Raw genomic sequence first — 16,110 nt, 5'->3', positions numbered from 1 at the left:
GCAGACCCCTATTCAAAATGCAGCTACAGACTCCCAAGCTACCAAGAAATGATCAGGGCAAGCGCTCTACGTACTATCCCGAAATTTGACGCCTCCAACAAATGCCAACATGGATCTTCAAACCCCGCAATACTCATATTTACCTGCATCGCCAGAAATCCGCATTTCCCGACCAGAGTATGCCACTATACCTTCTCGAACAAGCGACGAGTCCACCGACAGCAGGCGCGGGGCGCCATCAAGATATAGCGAAAACGTCGACGACCCAGGCCTAGGTATCCAAATGGAGCCGATGCTATCACCCAAATCACCAGGTTCCACGCATTGGCGGCAGGATACGCCTAGTACGAAGCCGGGCATGTTTTCTTCTCCGACATACTCTCCAGGACCACGGCCTCCATACTCCAGAACACCAGACACGCTGTATTCTTTCGGGTCTGGTATCTCAAGAGCGCGAACAGATCCCATGACTGAGAGGCTGATTGCACATCGGGCGACACAGTCAACTCAATGGCGGATACATTGGCGCATGCCGGCGCTCATGTTGTTTGCTTTCTTCATGGGTATCGTGTTTGCGCTTCTCCAACACTTTTTGTATACTTTTCTGCACCACCAGAGAGAAGAGGACGAAGACAAGAAGTTTCGCTGGGTTTTATACGGGCGTGCGCTGGCATATCTGTCCAAACTCGCTTTTGGTGGATGTGTGGTCCTAGTCTTTCGCCAGCGCATGTGGAGAGCGTTTAGGGATCGGGCGTTTACCGTCCTGTCGATCGATCAGATCTTTGGGGCCACGGAAGATCCATCAATATTCGGAAACTGGGAAGCCCTTTCTAGTGCGCCAGTCCTGTGCGCTATCGCTTTGGTAAGTAACCATCTCACAGGAATTGTATAGAAGACATAGACTAACGCAAGACGTTCGACAGGTCATCTGGCTGGTCCCGCTGGCAACAATCATCTTTTCACCCGGTGCGCTTACTTTCGGAAACTATCTCGACAGCGAGATAATCATCCTCAAGGTCCCTACGATTGACTTCTCGATGGAGTCCACAAAAGACTGGCGATATCCGGTGAAGTTGGCTGATGGAAGCAACAAGAGGTCGATGATGTACTACAATACTACCGATATTCCTGGCACAGCCCCAGGATGGTTCGACTATTGCGATCAGCCATCAGCGGAGCTAAGACGGATCGCCCTTCTGCTGGCGTATAGTAACGCGGATCGCCCAAACATCAGGCAAGACGCTCGGCAAGATGCTTGTGGAGGGCCGTATAATTGCACTTACGAGCAAAGCTTCACTGGGCCAAGTTACCAATGCGAAGAGATAGCACGCAGTATAGACGACGCAGAAAGACTGGAAGAACTAGGTGCTCCTTTTAACATGAGCATCCTAGCACCGCAAGGCCGCTTCGTTTACTACGCCGAAGTCGACAACGGCGAATATGCTCGTCCGCAAGCCGACAATTTCCGCAAAGGTCCGGGCGGTATACCTGATGGTAAAATTCCAGTGGACCTGGGTGTGTTCAAGTCAGAACCTGCACTATGGATTGGCTATGCGTTCAACTCCACGGTAAAGCTGGCGGAGGATGACCCTCTCGCAGAGAGATGGACACATCGCTATGATGCACGCATCATCCGCTGCACACATATGGAGACTAGGTATACGGTCAACTGGAATTTCATCGAGCCGTTCTTCAACTCCACGGTCAAGCTAGAGCATCTAAGACCGATTGTAGATACAAGTTTTCCCCGGGGAGTTGACGGCAAGATCGACTATACCCTTAATCCGGGACCAGCGGAAAAGTACGTCAGCCCGAGGGACGATGTGGGTCTATACAAGAAGACGGCCGCATACCATGCTGTTGGCGACATGTTCAGGGACTTCCTCCGCGGACACGTGGATCTCGAACCGCCATTACCCGGACCGTACTATGCACAAGTCTATTCTGATGTCACAAAGACACGACTAGTTCAAAAGAATAGCGAGCCTAAGCGAAACCTAACGGATGAGATCGAGACCTTCTACTCAGACATGGTTCTGTCATTGCTATCAGCGCCAGAGATGATAGCAGTCGCCGAAGAACAGCTTACAGTGAACCGCTCGCGACTCCAATCCTCATTCGTCTACGTCCCCGAACGGCTCTGGCAATGTTACGCGCCAGTCGTCTTTATCACACTCCTCATCCTCCTCTTCGGTGCTTTCACAATCTGGCAAGACGGGACGACATTCTCGACTGGCTTCTCTCGCATTCTAGTTACCACACGGAACACCACCTTGGATGACATCAGCCGCGGCGCGTGTTTGGGCAATGATCCTTTCCCGTTGGAGTTGATGCATACTAGACTCAAGTTCGGTGTTCTTGCAAATAGTGATGATCCAGAGTACACGAGGGAACATGGGTATCAGGGTATTGGTGACTTCCAGAGTGTGAACCACTGTGCTTTTGGCGTTGCATCGGAAATCGCACCCATTGTTAGAGGAGCGCCGTATGCGGGGTTAACGAAGCGACGGAACGGGAACCCGTCGATAGATCCGCAGATGGAGGATGAATAGACAGGTGAATTCAACACTCTGCACCTGCTCTGGCTGGCTCAGCCTGTACTGTATGCGCATGTCTGGCGCCGATGTCGCGTGCTCGGAGACATCGAGCCGAACGCAAGTTGAGATGTTTCAGAAGGCAAACACGTTGAAAGCATGGACACGACTATTTGCTGTTTACGCTCGTCGAAGGAATGGATGATAGACCTAAGCGAGATGGAGTGGCTGCCCAGGTGTCAACAAATGCGGGCGCTGCCCCTCTTGTCGCTAGCGCGCAGCCCCTTCCCGTGCCTCTACCCACTCAGCTCTCGTTCCTCTTACCAAAGTTGGCGACACTCGAGGCCCTAAACCCATTGTATGTAATTCCGTCTTCCTGATCTTCCTGAAACACGTCGGCCTCGACACCCGTTACGGGACGGCTGAACCCACAAGTGGATAGTGTGGGGGCGGAAGCGTAGCGCGACGAAGCATCGATTGACCCAGCTTCCTGAGCCCTGGCGTCATTGAGAAGCTGTCACCCAAGCATCGAAATCGTATCAATCTTATGGGCAGGTCCTGTAGCGTACTAGAGCTTGCTCATAGCACAACCGGAGAAAGATAGGGTTATTGGGAACTGTCTTAGTTGTGATTTGCACAGGAGCATCAACCGCCCACGCGCATTGTTGTCCGGTGTTATCTTTCGGTTACTCGGCTACGACCATGCGCAAGGCTCAAAGACGTACTCAGCACGGATTTCGCGATGGCAAAGCACGAGGCAACCTGCAGGGAAATCATTGAGCATGCCTTAGCGCAGCCACAATGCTGAGACGTGAGTGAACGTTGCCCCTTTGCTGTACAGCAGTAGGATCACTGGGATATAAGCTTCAATCGGACCGCTCTTGACATGGCATCAGGTTGCAGCGGCAATGGAAGGGCTTTCGGTCGCGGCGAACGGTACTTTTAATGAACGACTTCTTTATCACTTACTAACAGTATTCAGGCCTCGCTGTTATATCTGTGGCTTTCCAACTTACCGAAGCGTGTATCAAACTTTACACGTTTTGGGAGACAGTCGAAGATGCTCCCCGGGAGATTATTGCCATCAAGGAAGATCTACGCTTCCTCATTTCAGTCTTCAAAAGAGTCGAATCCCATGGCAACACCCTTGATAGCTGTTTAGCAGAAGGTGTACAGCATTGCCGGGCCAAGATTACAGTAAGCGCGTTGATTTGGAGATGCAAGCTGCGACTGATCATTTCAGGATCTGATACTCATTGTTGAAAGATTTGATGGCGGGTTTTCATCGCTGTCGCGGAGGCAACGAGTACGTACCGCTTTCAAAGCTGCCCTTCACAGCAAACATATCCAACGATTTCGTGACTCCTTGAACGACACAAAGTCGACACTTACACTAGCTATGGCCCACGAAAGGTATGACGGGAGCAATGTCTACAAAAACTGATTCGCTAATTATACATACGTAGCGTGATTCATGCTCGCTCTTACCGTCTTTCGACTACAGTCAAAGTCTTTGGAGAGATCGAGAGACAAAGCGCTTCTAGATCCGTTCGGAAAAGTCCACTTCGTCTGTCCGGGATCGAAGACGCGTCTAGCTGGACAGCAGTGCAAAGTGTCCCTTCAAAATTCGGTGGCCAGCGTTCCCTCCGCTACATGAAGTCTTCGTCCACAGCGAACGAACTACAACCTTCAGGTAGAATGCCAACGGAGCGCCGCTCGATCGATTATGAGGTACAGGAGCTAATGCTACACGCCATCGCACAAACCGCGGTCACCACCTTCGAACCGACATCGATGGAGATCTATTCACAAGACGGCTACATGATCGACGAATGTGGACAGCTACGTACCAAGACTTTTGTATACGCCGAGAACCTGCGGTATCGCGTAAATCATCATATCTCAACCTTCCGCACTGCACTCGGGTGTGCTTGGCTACGCACAACGACCATTCACCACAGCAACCGGTCTTCCGAGGGATGCAGGAAATCCCAGATCATCAGATCGTTGATCTTGTATCCTACAAGATGGCAACAGTATATGGGCATCCAGAGTGGCCTCGAAGCTGTCGTAGCTTCCGGGGGCCGGAGCTGGCTCTTCAACTGTAACATAACAGTAACCCGTCCTGTTTCCGATGATTCACTCATCTTCGAGCTCTGTCGCACTGGTCAGACCCGTGCAGTCGAAGCACTTTTGGAGAAAGGAATGGCAAGCGTAGTAGATACGGGCCCCAAAGGATGGAAGCCGCTGCACGTAAGATGGTACCCCTCTGTGGAAGACTCATTCAAGAATGCTGACTTAGTCAGTTTGCCGCCGCAGCTGGTCACGTCGAGCTCTGCGATTTGCTGATCAAGGGAGGCGCAGACAAGTCTGCACTAGTGTACGAAGGACCCTCTGACGCGATCTTGTAGGTCCCCAGTGTCAAGTGACGGAACCGCTGCTAAGGAAATCAGATCACCCATATCGCTTTTCGTAGCGTCTTGTATCGATGAGCACGCTGATACCAAGATCGCCATGCTCAGACTCTTCTGTGACTGCATTGACATAGCCGGCGCTGACAGTGACGGTTGGTCTGTTCACGACTGGCTCAAGAGGGCATATGCAAGGGAACGAGTTCCAATGTCGCGAAACAGTATTACGTGGCTACTTCACATTACCATGAATGAGGAGTACGTAGAATTTGGCGCGCGCAATATGTGGTCCGCCCTGCAACATGCGATGAGATCTGTTCTCAACCATGCACGTCACAACAACTACCTCCAGCAAATTCTAGGTCTTTCTAACCAAGAGCGTTCAGAGGTCAGCAAGAGACACCTGGACGCTATAGGCTCTTGGCTTACTCTACGTGTAAGCGGTCGAGTAGTCCTGCCAATGGCAGTGAACGCCGGCTCGTTCCTGCAGATGAAGGGCTTTGATTGGATGGAGGATAACCTCACACACAAGCAATTCCTCCAAGCACTGCCGAGTATCTACTCAGCTTGGTGTAACGTAGTATTGGACTGCATTGAGCAATTGGAAGCGTATATACGAGAAGAGCTCGATGGCTATCTATGCCAACTTGGCATGACGCGACGGACCTTCGTCCGTGTGCTGACTCAGACCAAGCGTATCCCGCACGGCGCAGGTGTTGGAAAGCTATCAAGGACTGCATGCACACACTGCAAAGACGAATATGGTCCGTTTGCTTGCGGACTGGTCGAACCTGCGCGCATAGCCGTCACAGAATGCGTCAAATCCGGCCACAACTCGAACTGCGTCTGCGACAATATCCAAAAAGGTTCGACGATGTTGGAAGAACCTTCGGAGTATACCGGGATGCTTCAAACGGACGACAAAGACGATGATACGCATTCGGATGACGAGTTCTTCGACGCCCAGCCGCACGTTTTTCATGATACCGATCTTCAAACCAGTCCCACATCGAACATGTTCACCGACATAGCGACTTTGCTTTACAGCGCTCAAGGCCGGATCTGGCTCGGTGAACACTCAATCGGAGAGCGTCTATGCTCGACCTGCCTCCTACTCAAGGAGAAGTACATTGGCGAAGATGGTCTGTCTGCTGACTTTCCACCAATGCCGAGAAGCTTCGAAGGCCTGCGCGTGAAGTGGTGAGCGTGCATAAAGCATGGTAGTGTAAGACCAAATCCTAAGTTGGCTTTCATTTGATCCTGTTCACCATGTACCTACATTCAATTAGCTGTTTTGTGCCATCGCAACAGTAAAAAATCAATAGATCCAATAAACTTCAGGACTTCTCATCACACATATGTTTGTATTTACATTGCTTTTCGTCGACTCTTAATGGCACACTCTAGTTGAACACAACGGTCTTTTGACCGTTCAAAAACACCCTCTTCTCGCTCCACCATTTGACCGCCGCAGCCAGAACCTGGCTCTCGACATTACTACCCTCCTCCACCAACTCCTTGGGACTCAACGCATGGTCGACCCTCGCAACGCGCTGTTCAATGATTGGTCCCTCGTCCAGATCCGCAGTAACGAAATGCGCGGTCGCACCGATAATCTTAACACCACGCTCGTAGGCCTGGTGGTATGGTTTCGCGCCCTTGAACGAAGGCAAGAAAGAGTGATGAATATTTATAATCTTTCCCGACATCTCCGTGCACAAGCGCGGTGAGAGGACTTGCATGTAGCGCGCCAAAACAACAAGGTCGATGTTGTGTTGCTTGATGAGATCCAGAATCTGCGTCTCCTGCTTCTCCTTGGTGTCCTTGGTCACAGGAAGGTGGTGGAATTCAATGCCGTTGTTCTTTGCCAGCTCCGCGAACTCGGGGTGGTTGGACACAATGATTGGAACCTCGACTTTGAGTTGGCCAGACTTGACGCGGAACAAGAGGTCGTTGAGGCAGTGTCCAATCTTTGACACCATAATGAGGACTTTGGGCTTGGAGTCTACGCGTTGGATCTGGTATGTCATGCTCATTTCGGAAGCGAGCTTCCTCATGCTTTCTTGTAGCGCTGAGACATCTGCTGCATGGCCGAAATGCACACGCATGAAGAAAGTCTTGGAGTCTGGGTCGGAGAATTGCTGAAGATCGAGAATCGTGAGGTTTTCCTTTGCCAGTAGGCCCGTGACGGCGTACACGATGCCTGCCTTATCTGGGCATGAGAGCGTGAGGTAGTGATCGTCGCCTGCCATTTTGGATGTTGAAATCCGTTCTGCGGAGCCGAGTTGTTGAAGTCGGGGTACTGAGGTTGCTATGAATCGCCTGCTGCTCAATTGCAATGATGACTGTTTTGTCGAAAATTTGGGAACTAGGTTTTGCCGGTTTCGGAAAGCGTCGTTTGGTGGGTTTATGGACGGCCGGGCCGTGATTGCGCGGGTTGATGTGTGGAGTGCCCGTGTGCAGGTGCGCGCTGGTCGGAGAAACATGTCTATGACAATTGGATCTTTTTTTGTGAGATCTGAGCGCGGAATGGCGTTTTCTTGATGCCGTGCTTGACACCTGCGGCTTGGGTGTAGTTGCCGGAATCGGCCGGCGATCTAGCCTCGTCGCTTACCAGTTGACGCGAGCAGTTCGCGTGTACGTCTGTACCAAACTCTAGGTTTTCTGTTTGTATCGTGTGGAGAAAAGCACACATTACCCCAGCGGCTCATAAGATAGGATCAAGATGGCGGGGAAGGCAAGACTCGTGCGATCATGCCCTTGCTTCCATTATCATGCATCGAAAGGTGGTTCAGCAAACGTGGTCACGGCTAGGGCGTTCATATTGCTTTTAATTGATCGATCTGCCTCTCCTTCCCTCCGATTACACTGATCTCTTCATCCGCTCAAACGCATCTGCGAACTCAGTATAGTCCCACACGTCCTCGTCTTCAGGAACAAACCGCGAACCCGCATAATCATCCCTCGACAGCCCAGGCGAAGGCACCATTTCAAGATGCAAAATCCGATGCAGTCGCTCATTCTCCCAAGAACACATCTGACCCATCCAACTGGCAACCAGATCGACACGCTGTTTTCTGGTCTTGTTCGCCACCTCAAAGAAAGCAGGCTTCCAAATCACCTCGCGCGGTGGCTTCAGCGAGTACGTCAGCGTATCCAGGTTTGGGAACTGCTCCAGTATAGCCTCACTGCTACGCAATATCTCAGGCCAAAACCTTCTCTTCCAGCAATAGCTCACGTGTTCGAGAGACTTGTCGAAGATGCCGCGAGGACTTGCTTCAGTGACAATGTGCCGCACCAAGCATCGATTGGCGAGGCCGACGTCGATGTTTCCCAGCGCCCAAAAAGAGAGCACGTTGGTTCCGAAGAAAACAGGGCTGCTTTCTGCTCGAAGTTGTTGACATGTTCTGATAAGTGCTACAGGGATCTGGCTGTTGCCCAACGGCTGTGGTTCAATCGGTCCTTCGCCGCCGTGCCGGATGTTCAGCGCTTTCGTCACGGGCCGAACGGCGAAGGGGTCGCACGAGTAGACGAGAACCGCGCCTTTGATGCGGAACGCGAACTCGTAGACCATATCGCGGAGTTCGCGTGGTAGGTCCAGAAATCCCACTTTGGACACATCTTCCTTGGACGATGCCGCCCAGGTTATTGGTGTCTTTGGCTGTGGTCGTTAGCTTGCGGGTTGTTAGGGGTCGCAACGGAGAGCACATGCATTTGACGCCATCGTCGACTACTGTCCCTGCAACAGATACGGTACAAACTCTGTGAACGAAAGGTGAATTTATCCTACTATCAAAGCGACGGATTTACGAAATGATGCCCTCCGGATGAATGACAGGAAGGATGCCTGAACTAACCGGATCGGATACGAAAGGGCGGGGCTCTAAACTTCGCTTTTCGTGTCTTTCATCCAAATCAATAGTTTACTTTGATCTTACACGCGTTCTGGATGCATGCTTCCTGTGTGGATTCTGACTTGCGAACAAAAGCAAGGTTATCATAGTTGCGGATATTTCATCGCTGCGCATGTTCGGCCAACCCGCACTACGCCGGGGCTCTACCACCACCGCGAAGTTGCGGCGAGGAACGGGGGAGTATATAATCGGCGTCGTTTCTCTTCTTCTCTTCCTCTTAAAAGTCTCCTCATCAAAATTTCCAAAAACCATGTGGATGTGCGTTTTCAAAAAAAACCCCATATGGAATCTTACGATGTGCAGTTGTCGTCCAGCCGGCAACATCTTCATGTGGAGTAGCTCGCAATGCTAACTGTTCTATATAAGGCTTCGCAGTCTTCAGTTCACTGTCCCTCCTATCTTCCATCATCGCTTCCAACAAAAAATCAAAAGCTCACTGGATATTTAGATGGTGTTCTTCGCCTCGGGTTCTCCAAAGATGAACGGCACACCTTTCCATGTTTTGTCTGCGCAGCAAGAACATGTTTTCAAACATCAATTGCCAAAAAGCATGTGACGGGTACTCAAGCTGTGCTGTGGCCCCACCTCCGGTCTATGGCATATTTAAAGCTCGCTACCCATACACTTACTTACTCCTAAAGTCACTTCTTCTCTCTTGCTCCAAAATCGAGCGATGAAACCTTTCATGTGTTCGGCCCTCGCTTTCCAAAACTACATCAGATAAGGACGATGAGCATTGCCCTCGGGCTTCCGCCACAAGCCAACTTCCAACATTTTATCTCAAAAAGTCCGTGAGCATGTTGGAATGAGTATCTGTCCTGCTCCTGTTGGGCTTTTACTCCGAGAACGAGGCATCCGATACTGTGGATGGAAATGCCCTGGCCCTCAAAATGCCAAGTACTCCGATGCATGTGTTGCCGGGGCCCCTCGACTGACATAAAAGTCAATGTGAAAAAAAAACCCCCACATTCCTTTAGACTTATTGGAAAGCCGTTTAACAGAAACATGCTGTCGAGAAACATGAGCTTCTGTGCAGAGACTTGGGTTGTAATTCGAAAACGCAGAACAAGCGACCGATGACATCCTCGCGAGATTCCAATCAGGCTGCCAGCTCGTCTGCAACGAGGGTCCTGGAAAGGTATACAAACAGGTGGACTGCCACCGGACCTTCTTCTCTCCACTTCATCCTCAGAAAGAGGAAACAATTCAAAATGGCATACCTGTGCCCCATGGCGTTGGCCCAGCCCCTGGCTTGTAGTATGTACTTCGCCATTGTGTATGTTGGTGATGATCAGTATCATCATCCGAGCACATTGCAGCTTCGGAAAATACATCGGTGACTAATTCATTCGCTTTGGATATTATTATATCTTCCGCCGGCTATACGCCCAATACGCTTTCATGGGCAGCTTCCAGTCGACCTTCCTCAAATTCGCATCAAAGATGTCAAAGTCCACACCCTGTAATCTATCCAGCCAAGACTGTGTCGCTATGCTCGGCATAAAGACACCGAATGCCTGTTCGACCTCCGCTAGTTGTGCCTCCTGCCCTGTGTTCATCTGCTGTGCGCTGTACTGGTGTTCCTCCTCGTTCTGGTGTTCGAAGTCGTGGCCGAGCGTGCCTTCGGATCGCAACTTAGACAGCATCTCGCGGGCGGTGATGAGGTGGTCGTTCGCGCGTGTTGCGACTGTGAAGATGGCGTCGCGGAGACCGGGGGCCGAGGCGCCTTGTCGGAAGACGTCTTCTTCGCGGACATTGGCTTCGGCCATTACGTCGAGTGGGAGGAGTACGGCGCCTTGCGTGGGTCCAGATTGCCCGGTCATGGAGTTGCTTGTGCCGAGTGGCTGTTGTGGAGGGAAGGCGATGAGGGGGATGCCTCGTAGTACGGCTGCGATGCCCATGGCCTTGCCAATGTGCGATGCGATGTGGTCGGTAGTGAGCGAGGCCTGGGGCAGCGCTGAAAGCGTCAGATACAACATGGTCGAGTACGTGTTTTCCGCATAGCTCTCCAGTGCGCTCAACGTGGGATACGGTGGGTTCCCTAGATACTGTTCCCTCGTGTTGATGATACGGTGGAACCAGTTCTTGCTCAGCCGTGCCTTTCCCCCGGATCGCTCATGCAGATCTTCAGCTGCTTGTGCTAACAATATGGCGACAGGCTCCTTCGGAGGTGTACCAGCTAATGCTTTCGTAACGGTGTCTCTCCAGAATTGCATGCGCATCATGCCAATTGTGGGTGTGCTCGTAGTGTCGGCGACGCGGGCGACATCGACGTTAAAGGCGCGGATCGCGAGGTAGGCGTCGCGGGAGGACTGTGGGATGAAGGTTTGGAGGACATGTGAGGGCGCATCGTATGTTCTGCCAATCCGTCAGTGTGTGTGATTGCATGAGCCTCTCCATGGCAAGGTTACCTAACTAGATTCGCGCAGTACGCACGTGCGCGTGCAATCTCATCTTCTGAAGGGCGAGCGGCATTCTGAAGTCGTGGCGAAGTGTGGAGTTGCCTCCGTCGTGGTCTTGGGTACGTATGTATGCGCCGGGTGGGAGCTATGCGGAGCCTCGGAGGTGGCATTGAAAACTTTTGAGAGGACGAAAACTACTGTACAAAGCGAAGATGCATGGGAATCGAACGGAAGATGAAAGAAACCTGGTCTATCGTCGCAGAAGATGCATGTGTTTGCGCAATCTGGGGCAGGCGCAATTGCTCGTCTAAGGCACAAAGAGTGCACGGCGACTGGTGGGTTGTATGACGCTATTACGTCGATCACCCGCAGTCGCCACGTGAAAGCGCGTCGACGCGACTGGACGAATTGCATGCAGGCAACGGAAGCGCAACACCAACACACGACACGACAGCATGGAGTCACCACACCCAGACGAGAGACCGGTGAAAAAGCGCCGATTCTTCATAGAAGACTCCTCTCCTACTCAGCCGCAGCCGAAATCCATCGAACCTCCCCCATCGTCGCCGCCACCACACGCCGCAGATACACCAGACGAAAGCAATGGCAACGACGAAGAGGCCGACTTCGGGAGTTTCGATGTTGGAATGCTCCAGGCCGTTGTTGGGGAACTCTCTACCACGGTCTTGCAGAAGCTGAGAGACGTCAGTGGAAGCGATGTACAACGAGGTATGGCTGTAAACATCAAGTTGTAGTTGCATGGCTGACAACGTCTAGCAATTAACCTCTATTTGGACGGCTCATGGAACAAGATGCCCTCACCCTCCCCCGCGCCGATCTTTAAATCCGCTCGACAGCCCATTCAGATGACGATAGCGAAAACCCTCAATCGAACCGAATCCGAAATATCGAATGCGTCCACACCAGGCTCAGGCACCTCCACACCTACAATACTGCGAGAGATGCCCAGCAAGCGCTATATCGGCTCCTTTGGTGTCGTAGGCTTTGCGACTAAGAGCGGATCCCAGCTGAAGCACGACGAAAAGATCCGGATCGAACGCACTAAGCCACAACCCAAACTGAACAAGGCAAAGAAGGTCATCAAACTCTCAAAACCGGATATTGTAGTCCGGTTCATGAATGAGCGCGGGGCCGAAGTTGGCAGGTTGGACAACGACTCAGCAGCCTGGGTTTCTGTGCTACTCGATCAGAAAGTGTGCTCTTTCGACGGCTCGGTTGTGTACACACCTGACAAGATACGCACAGGCGATACCATATACCTACAACTACGAGCATTTTTTGTTCGCGCAGCATTCGATAAGCGTAAATTTGCTAAACCGGACAACAATCGAGAAATCAATCTGTTCGAAGAGAAGGAATCGTCCGACGAGCGAGACCTTCGGTTACGGCAAGTTGGTCTTGTGAAGCTGTTCGATAACATCAACCTCCAACCCACCCGCGAAAATGAAGAGACAGCGAAACACAAGCGCCAAGGTCTATTACAGGCAGCAGAGAGCGAAGAGAAGAAAGGCGATAAGCCGAAGCCGAAGAACGGAACATCTTCCACGCCTGCGACGTCTACTAACCCCACATCCTCCCCGCCACCCGATGAAGCAGAAGAAGGAGAAGAGCTAGAACAAGATCAACTGGATTCACTATACAAGAAGGCGCAGTCTTTCGACTTTGACACTCCAACCATGGAGCCAGCGAGCACCTTCCGCATGGATTTGCGCAAGTATCAGAAGCAGGCGCTCTTCTGGATGGCCAGCAAAGAAAAGAATGAGTCGATAGAAGACAAGGAGATCTCGATGCATCCACTGTGGGAGGAATATCAGTGGCCGACTCAAGATGCAGACAACCAACCAATACCGACCATCGAAGATCAGACTATGTTCTACGTCAATCCCTACTCTGGCGAGCTCTCGCTTGAGTTTCCGAAACAAGAGCAGAACTGCCTTGGTGGTATACTCGCTGACGAGATGGGTCTGGGTAAGACTATCGAGATGCTCAGCTTGATCCATACACATAGGACAGAAATTGACAAGGATGCGTTGACGACACGGAAGGCTCTTCCCCGGTTGCAAAACTCCAGTGCCAACGTTGAGCCTGCGCCATACACTACACTCGTCATAGCACCCATGTCATTGCTGGCACAATGGCACAGCGAAGCCGAAAAGGCGTCCAAAGAAGGCACACTGAAGGCCATGCTCTATTATGGCTCGGAGAAGGCTGTGAACCTTCAGAAGTTATGTTGTGCATCGAATGGAGCTAATGCGCCCAACGTTATTATAACGAGCTACGGCACAGTCTTGTCAGAGTACAACCAGGTGGTTGCACAGGAAGGGAACCGTGGCTCGCATGGTGGCATCTTCTCGCTCGAATACTTCCGCATCATCCTCGACGAAGCGCACTACATCAAGAACCGGCAGTCGAAAACGGCGAAAGCATGTTACGAGCTCAGTGCAAAACTTCGATGGGCGCTTACAGGAACACCCATCGTGAACCGCTTGGAAGATCTATTCAGTCTGGTTCGTTTCCTCAAGGTCGAGCCATGGGCGAACTTCTCTTTCTGGAAGACATTCATCACCGTGCCGTTCGAATCAGGCGACTTTGTACGTGCCTTGAATGTGGTGCAGACTGTACTAGAGCCACTGGTGCTTCGTCGAACAAAGGACATGAAGACACCCGATGGTGAAGCCTTGGTACCACTGCCCCCACGGACGATCGAAGTTGAGAAGATTGTGCTGTCACAGGACGAGCGGGATGTGTACGACCACATCTTCCTGCGCGCAAAGAGTCTGGTCAATGCTAATGCAGAAGCCGGCACACTGATGAAGTCCTACACAACCATCTTCGCGCAGATTTTACGATTACGGCAATCGTGCTGCCATCCTGTCCTGACACGCAATCGCAATCTTGTCGCCGATGAAGAAGATGCCTCGTTAGCATCGGATCTTGCAAATGGACTGGCGGATGACATGGATCTCTCCTCATTGATTGAACGTTTCACTGCCGAGGGTGACCAAGATGTCAATAGGTTCGGCGCACATGTCTTGAAACAGATACAAGACGAATCTGCGGCCGAATGTCCAATCTGCTCCGAAGAACCCATGATTGAGCAAGCAGTCACCGGCTGTTGGCATTCAGCCTGCAAAGAGTGCTTACTAAGTTACATAGCCCATCAGCGCGACAAAAACGAGATACCACGCTGTTTCAACTGTCGCGAACCCATTAATGCGCGCGACGTCTTCGAAGTCGTCCGTCATGACCACGCCCCCGAAGACGAGAACGACCATGCTTTCCGCGCTGCTGATGCACCACCTACCTCTACACAAACACCACGCATCAGCCTTCGTCGCATCGGCCTTACCGGTTCCGCCAAAACTCAAGCCCTCTTAGGCCATCTCAAGAAAACCCGCAAAGAAGAGAAAGGAGCAAAAACAGTCGTCTTCTCTCAATTCACCTCCTTCCTCGACCTCATCGAACCAGCTCTAACCCGCGACCACATCCCCTTCCTCCGCTTCGACGGCTCCATAAGCCAGAAAGTGCGCGCCCAGATCCTCACCGAGTTCACCACTTCACCCAAACCATACGTCCTGCTGCTGAGTCTGAGAGCAGGTGGTGTAGGCCTGAACCTGACCTGTGCAAACAAAGTCTTCATGATGGATCCATGGTGGAGTTTTGCCGTCGAGGCTCAGGCTATCGATCGTGTGCACCGTATGGGTCAGGAGAGGGAGGTCAAGGTCGTGAGGTTTTGTGTGGAGGGGAGTATTGAGGAGAAGATGCTTAGGATACAGGAGAGGAAGAAGTTTATGTAAGTTGATAGAGTGTGATTATATGTGCATGGTCAGTGCTAACGTGATGCAGTGCGAGTTCGTTGGGTATGATGAGTGATGAGGAGAAGAGGGTGCAGAGGATTGAGGATATCAAGGAGTTGCTGAGTTAGATGTAAGTGGTTTGATGGCTGCTACGACATGGAAGTGAGTGGGTGATTATATGCGACTATACCCTTGTTTAGTATGACTACGGTATGTGACTATAGATCGGCACTTTATAGCATCTTCGTCGCAAGACTCAAAGGCGACTCACCAGAGTTGTCTTTTCCGCCCTCCTGCCTCATCGTGCCTTCCCAAAGCACCCATACCCTCGCAACCGAGCCGACTACAACCAGCAGCGACTACCTCGCCAGACGAAGATGACGTGTAGACGCTTCCATATCAGGTTATCACGCTTTCGCATCACCGCACACATTTCTCGCAATATCATGTGCAACCGGTGTCTTCATATTCCTCCCATCACCTTTCATCACATCAAACATCATCTCACAGGCATGTCGTCTAATGGTAGGACACTTGAGCACAGATCACCCTCTTTCTCCATCAATGAGAATTGTTGGGCCCCTTCATCGATTCAACTCGTTGGCTCTCCCCTCCAATACAAAACCTTTGGCATTCTTCGTCACCACTGCCATCAATGCAAATTGTTGGGCACAAGAAATGCGGGTTCGATTCTCGCCATGTCCATCATGTTTTTGTTTGTTCTACTATCTACCAGTTGATATAGCTTTAGCTATCCTTCGATGTGTTACCAACACCAATCAAGGGCATGTCGTTTGTTGGGTAAGATACTCACTTAGACGACTAGGGCGTATCCATGGATCCACTTTGGGTATTGCGGAGAGATGCGGGTTCGAGTCTTGCCATGTCCAATCATTTTTGCTCTTCGTGATGTTTTAATAGTTTGCTTTTGCTTCAGGATGCTATGGAAAGCTGACATTACCTTGTCGGCGTAGTTTGCTGTCTAGGAGTTTGATCGCATAACCGCCTTCAAACACCTCACTTCTCTTATT

General features: G+C 51.4%; 6 protein-coding genes across 6 annotated transcripts; 3 read left to right on the top strand and 3 right to left on the bottom strand.

Annotated features, from left to right (window-relative positions):
• Positions 1-541: 541 nt before the first annotated feature.
• On the top strand, positions 542-2,552 carry BKA58DRAFT_311834 (uncharacterized protein; the record flags this gene model as incomplete). Its single annotated transcript, XM_046167351.1, has 2 exons — positions 542-862; positions 924-2,552. The coding sequence occupies 2 exons, from the start codon at positions 542-544 to the stop codon at positions 2,550-2,552; spliced, it is 1,950 nt and encodes a 649-aa protein (XP_046028039.1).
• Positions 2,553-3,518: 966 nt separating this feature from the next.
• BKA58DRAFT_311404 (uncharacterized protein) lies at positions 3,519-6,149 on the top strand (the record flags this gene model as incomplete). Its single annotated transcript, XM_046167329.1, has 5 exons — positions 3,519-3,739; positions 4,070-4,787; positions 4,841-4,941; position 5,011; positions 5,043-6,149. Coding segments are annotated over 5 exons (2,148 nt in total), but the record flags the coding sequence as incomplete, so codon positions are not given.
• Positions 6,150-6,282: 133 nt separating this feature from the next.
• BKA58DRAFT_380972 (formyltetrahydrofolate deformylase) lies at positions 6,283-7,504 on the bottom strand. Its single transcript, XM_046169956.1, has one exon. It carries the CDS (start codon positions 7,429-7,431, stop codon positions 6,349-6,351), a length of 1,083 nt encoding a protein of 360 aa, XP_046028037.1. The 5' UTR covers positions 7,432-7,504; the 3' UTR covers positions 6,283-6,348.
• Positions 7,505-7,748: 244 nt separating this feature from the next.
• BKA58DRAFT_380971 (uncharacterized protein) lies at positions 7,749-8,822 on the bottom strand. Its single transcript, XM_046169955.1, has 2 exons — positions 8,658-8,822; positions 7,749-8,606 (listed from the first exon to the last, which is right to left on the bottom strand). Exons 1-2 carry the CDS (start codon positions 8,667-8,669, stop codon positions 7,809-7,811), a joined length of 810 nt encoding a protein of 269 aa, XP_046028036.1. The 5' UTR covers positions 8,670-8,822; the 3' UTR covers positions 7,749-7,808.
• A 1,401-nt stretch (positions 8,823-10,223) lies between these two features.
• Positions 10,224-11,431, bottom strand: BKA58DRAFT_438013 (Squalene/phytoene synthase-domain-containing protein; the record flags this gene model as incomplete). The annotated part of the gene is made up of 2 exons (XM_046173549.1): positions 10,224-11,217; positions 11,271-11,431. 2 exons carry the CDS (start codon positions 11,429-11,431, stop codon positions 10,224-10,226), a joined length of 1,155 nt encoding a protein of 384 aa, XP_046028035.1.
• Positions 11,432-11,689: 258 nt separating this feature from the next.
• Positions 11,690-15,355, top strand: BKA58DRAFT_335512 (SNF2 family N-terminal domain-containing protein). The gene is made up of 3 exons (XM_046168243.1): positions 11,690-11,990; positions 12,039-15,075; positions 15,129-15,355. The coding sequence occupies exons 1-3, from the start codon at positions 11,717-11,719 to the stop codon at positions 15,205-15,207; spliced, it is 3,390 nt and encodes a 1,129-aa protein (XP_046028034.1). The 5' UTR covers positions 11,690-11,716; the 3' UTR covers positions 15,208-15,355.
• Positions 15,356-16,110: the final 755 nt, after the last annotated feature.

The sequence above is a fragment of the Alternaria rosae genome (assembly GCF_020736505.1).
Source record: "Alternaria rosae strain MPI-PUGE-AT-0040 chromosome Unknown BKA58scaffold_3, whole genome shotgun sequence".
In the NCBI taxonomy this organism is placed as follows: domain Eukaryota; kingdom Fungi; phylum Ascomycota; class Dothideomycetes; order Pleosporales; family Pleosporaceae; genus Alternaria; species Alternaria rosae.
This window is presented reverse-complemented; position numbering and strand designations above follow the sequence as displayed.

What these genes read in the sequence shown, in the direction of transcription:
- BKA58DRAFT_335512 (XM_046168243.1), top strand. Translation starts at nt 11,717, where the DNA reads ATGGAGTCACCACACCCAGACGAGAGACCGGTGAAAAAGCGCCGATTC. An exon ending in TGGAAGCGATGTACAACGAG is followed by an intron (nt 11,991 to 12,038) that starts GTATGGCTGTAA and finishes GACAACGTCTAG; the next exon opens with CAATTAACCTCTATTTGGAC. An exon ending in CAGGAGAGGAAGAAGTTTAT is followed by an intron (nt 15,076 to 15,128) that starts GTAAGTTGATAG and finishes AACGTGATGCAG; the next exon opens with TGCGAGTTCGTTGGGTATGA.
- BKA58DRAFT_380972 (XM_046169956.1), bottom strand. Translation starts at nt 7,431, where the DNA reads ATGTTTCTCCGACCAGCGCGCACCTGCACACGGGCACTCCACACATCA.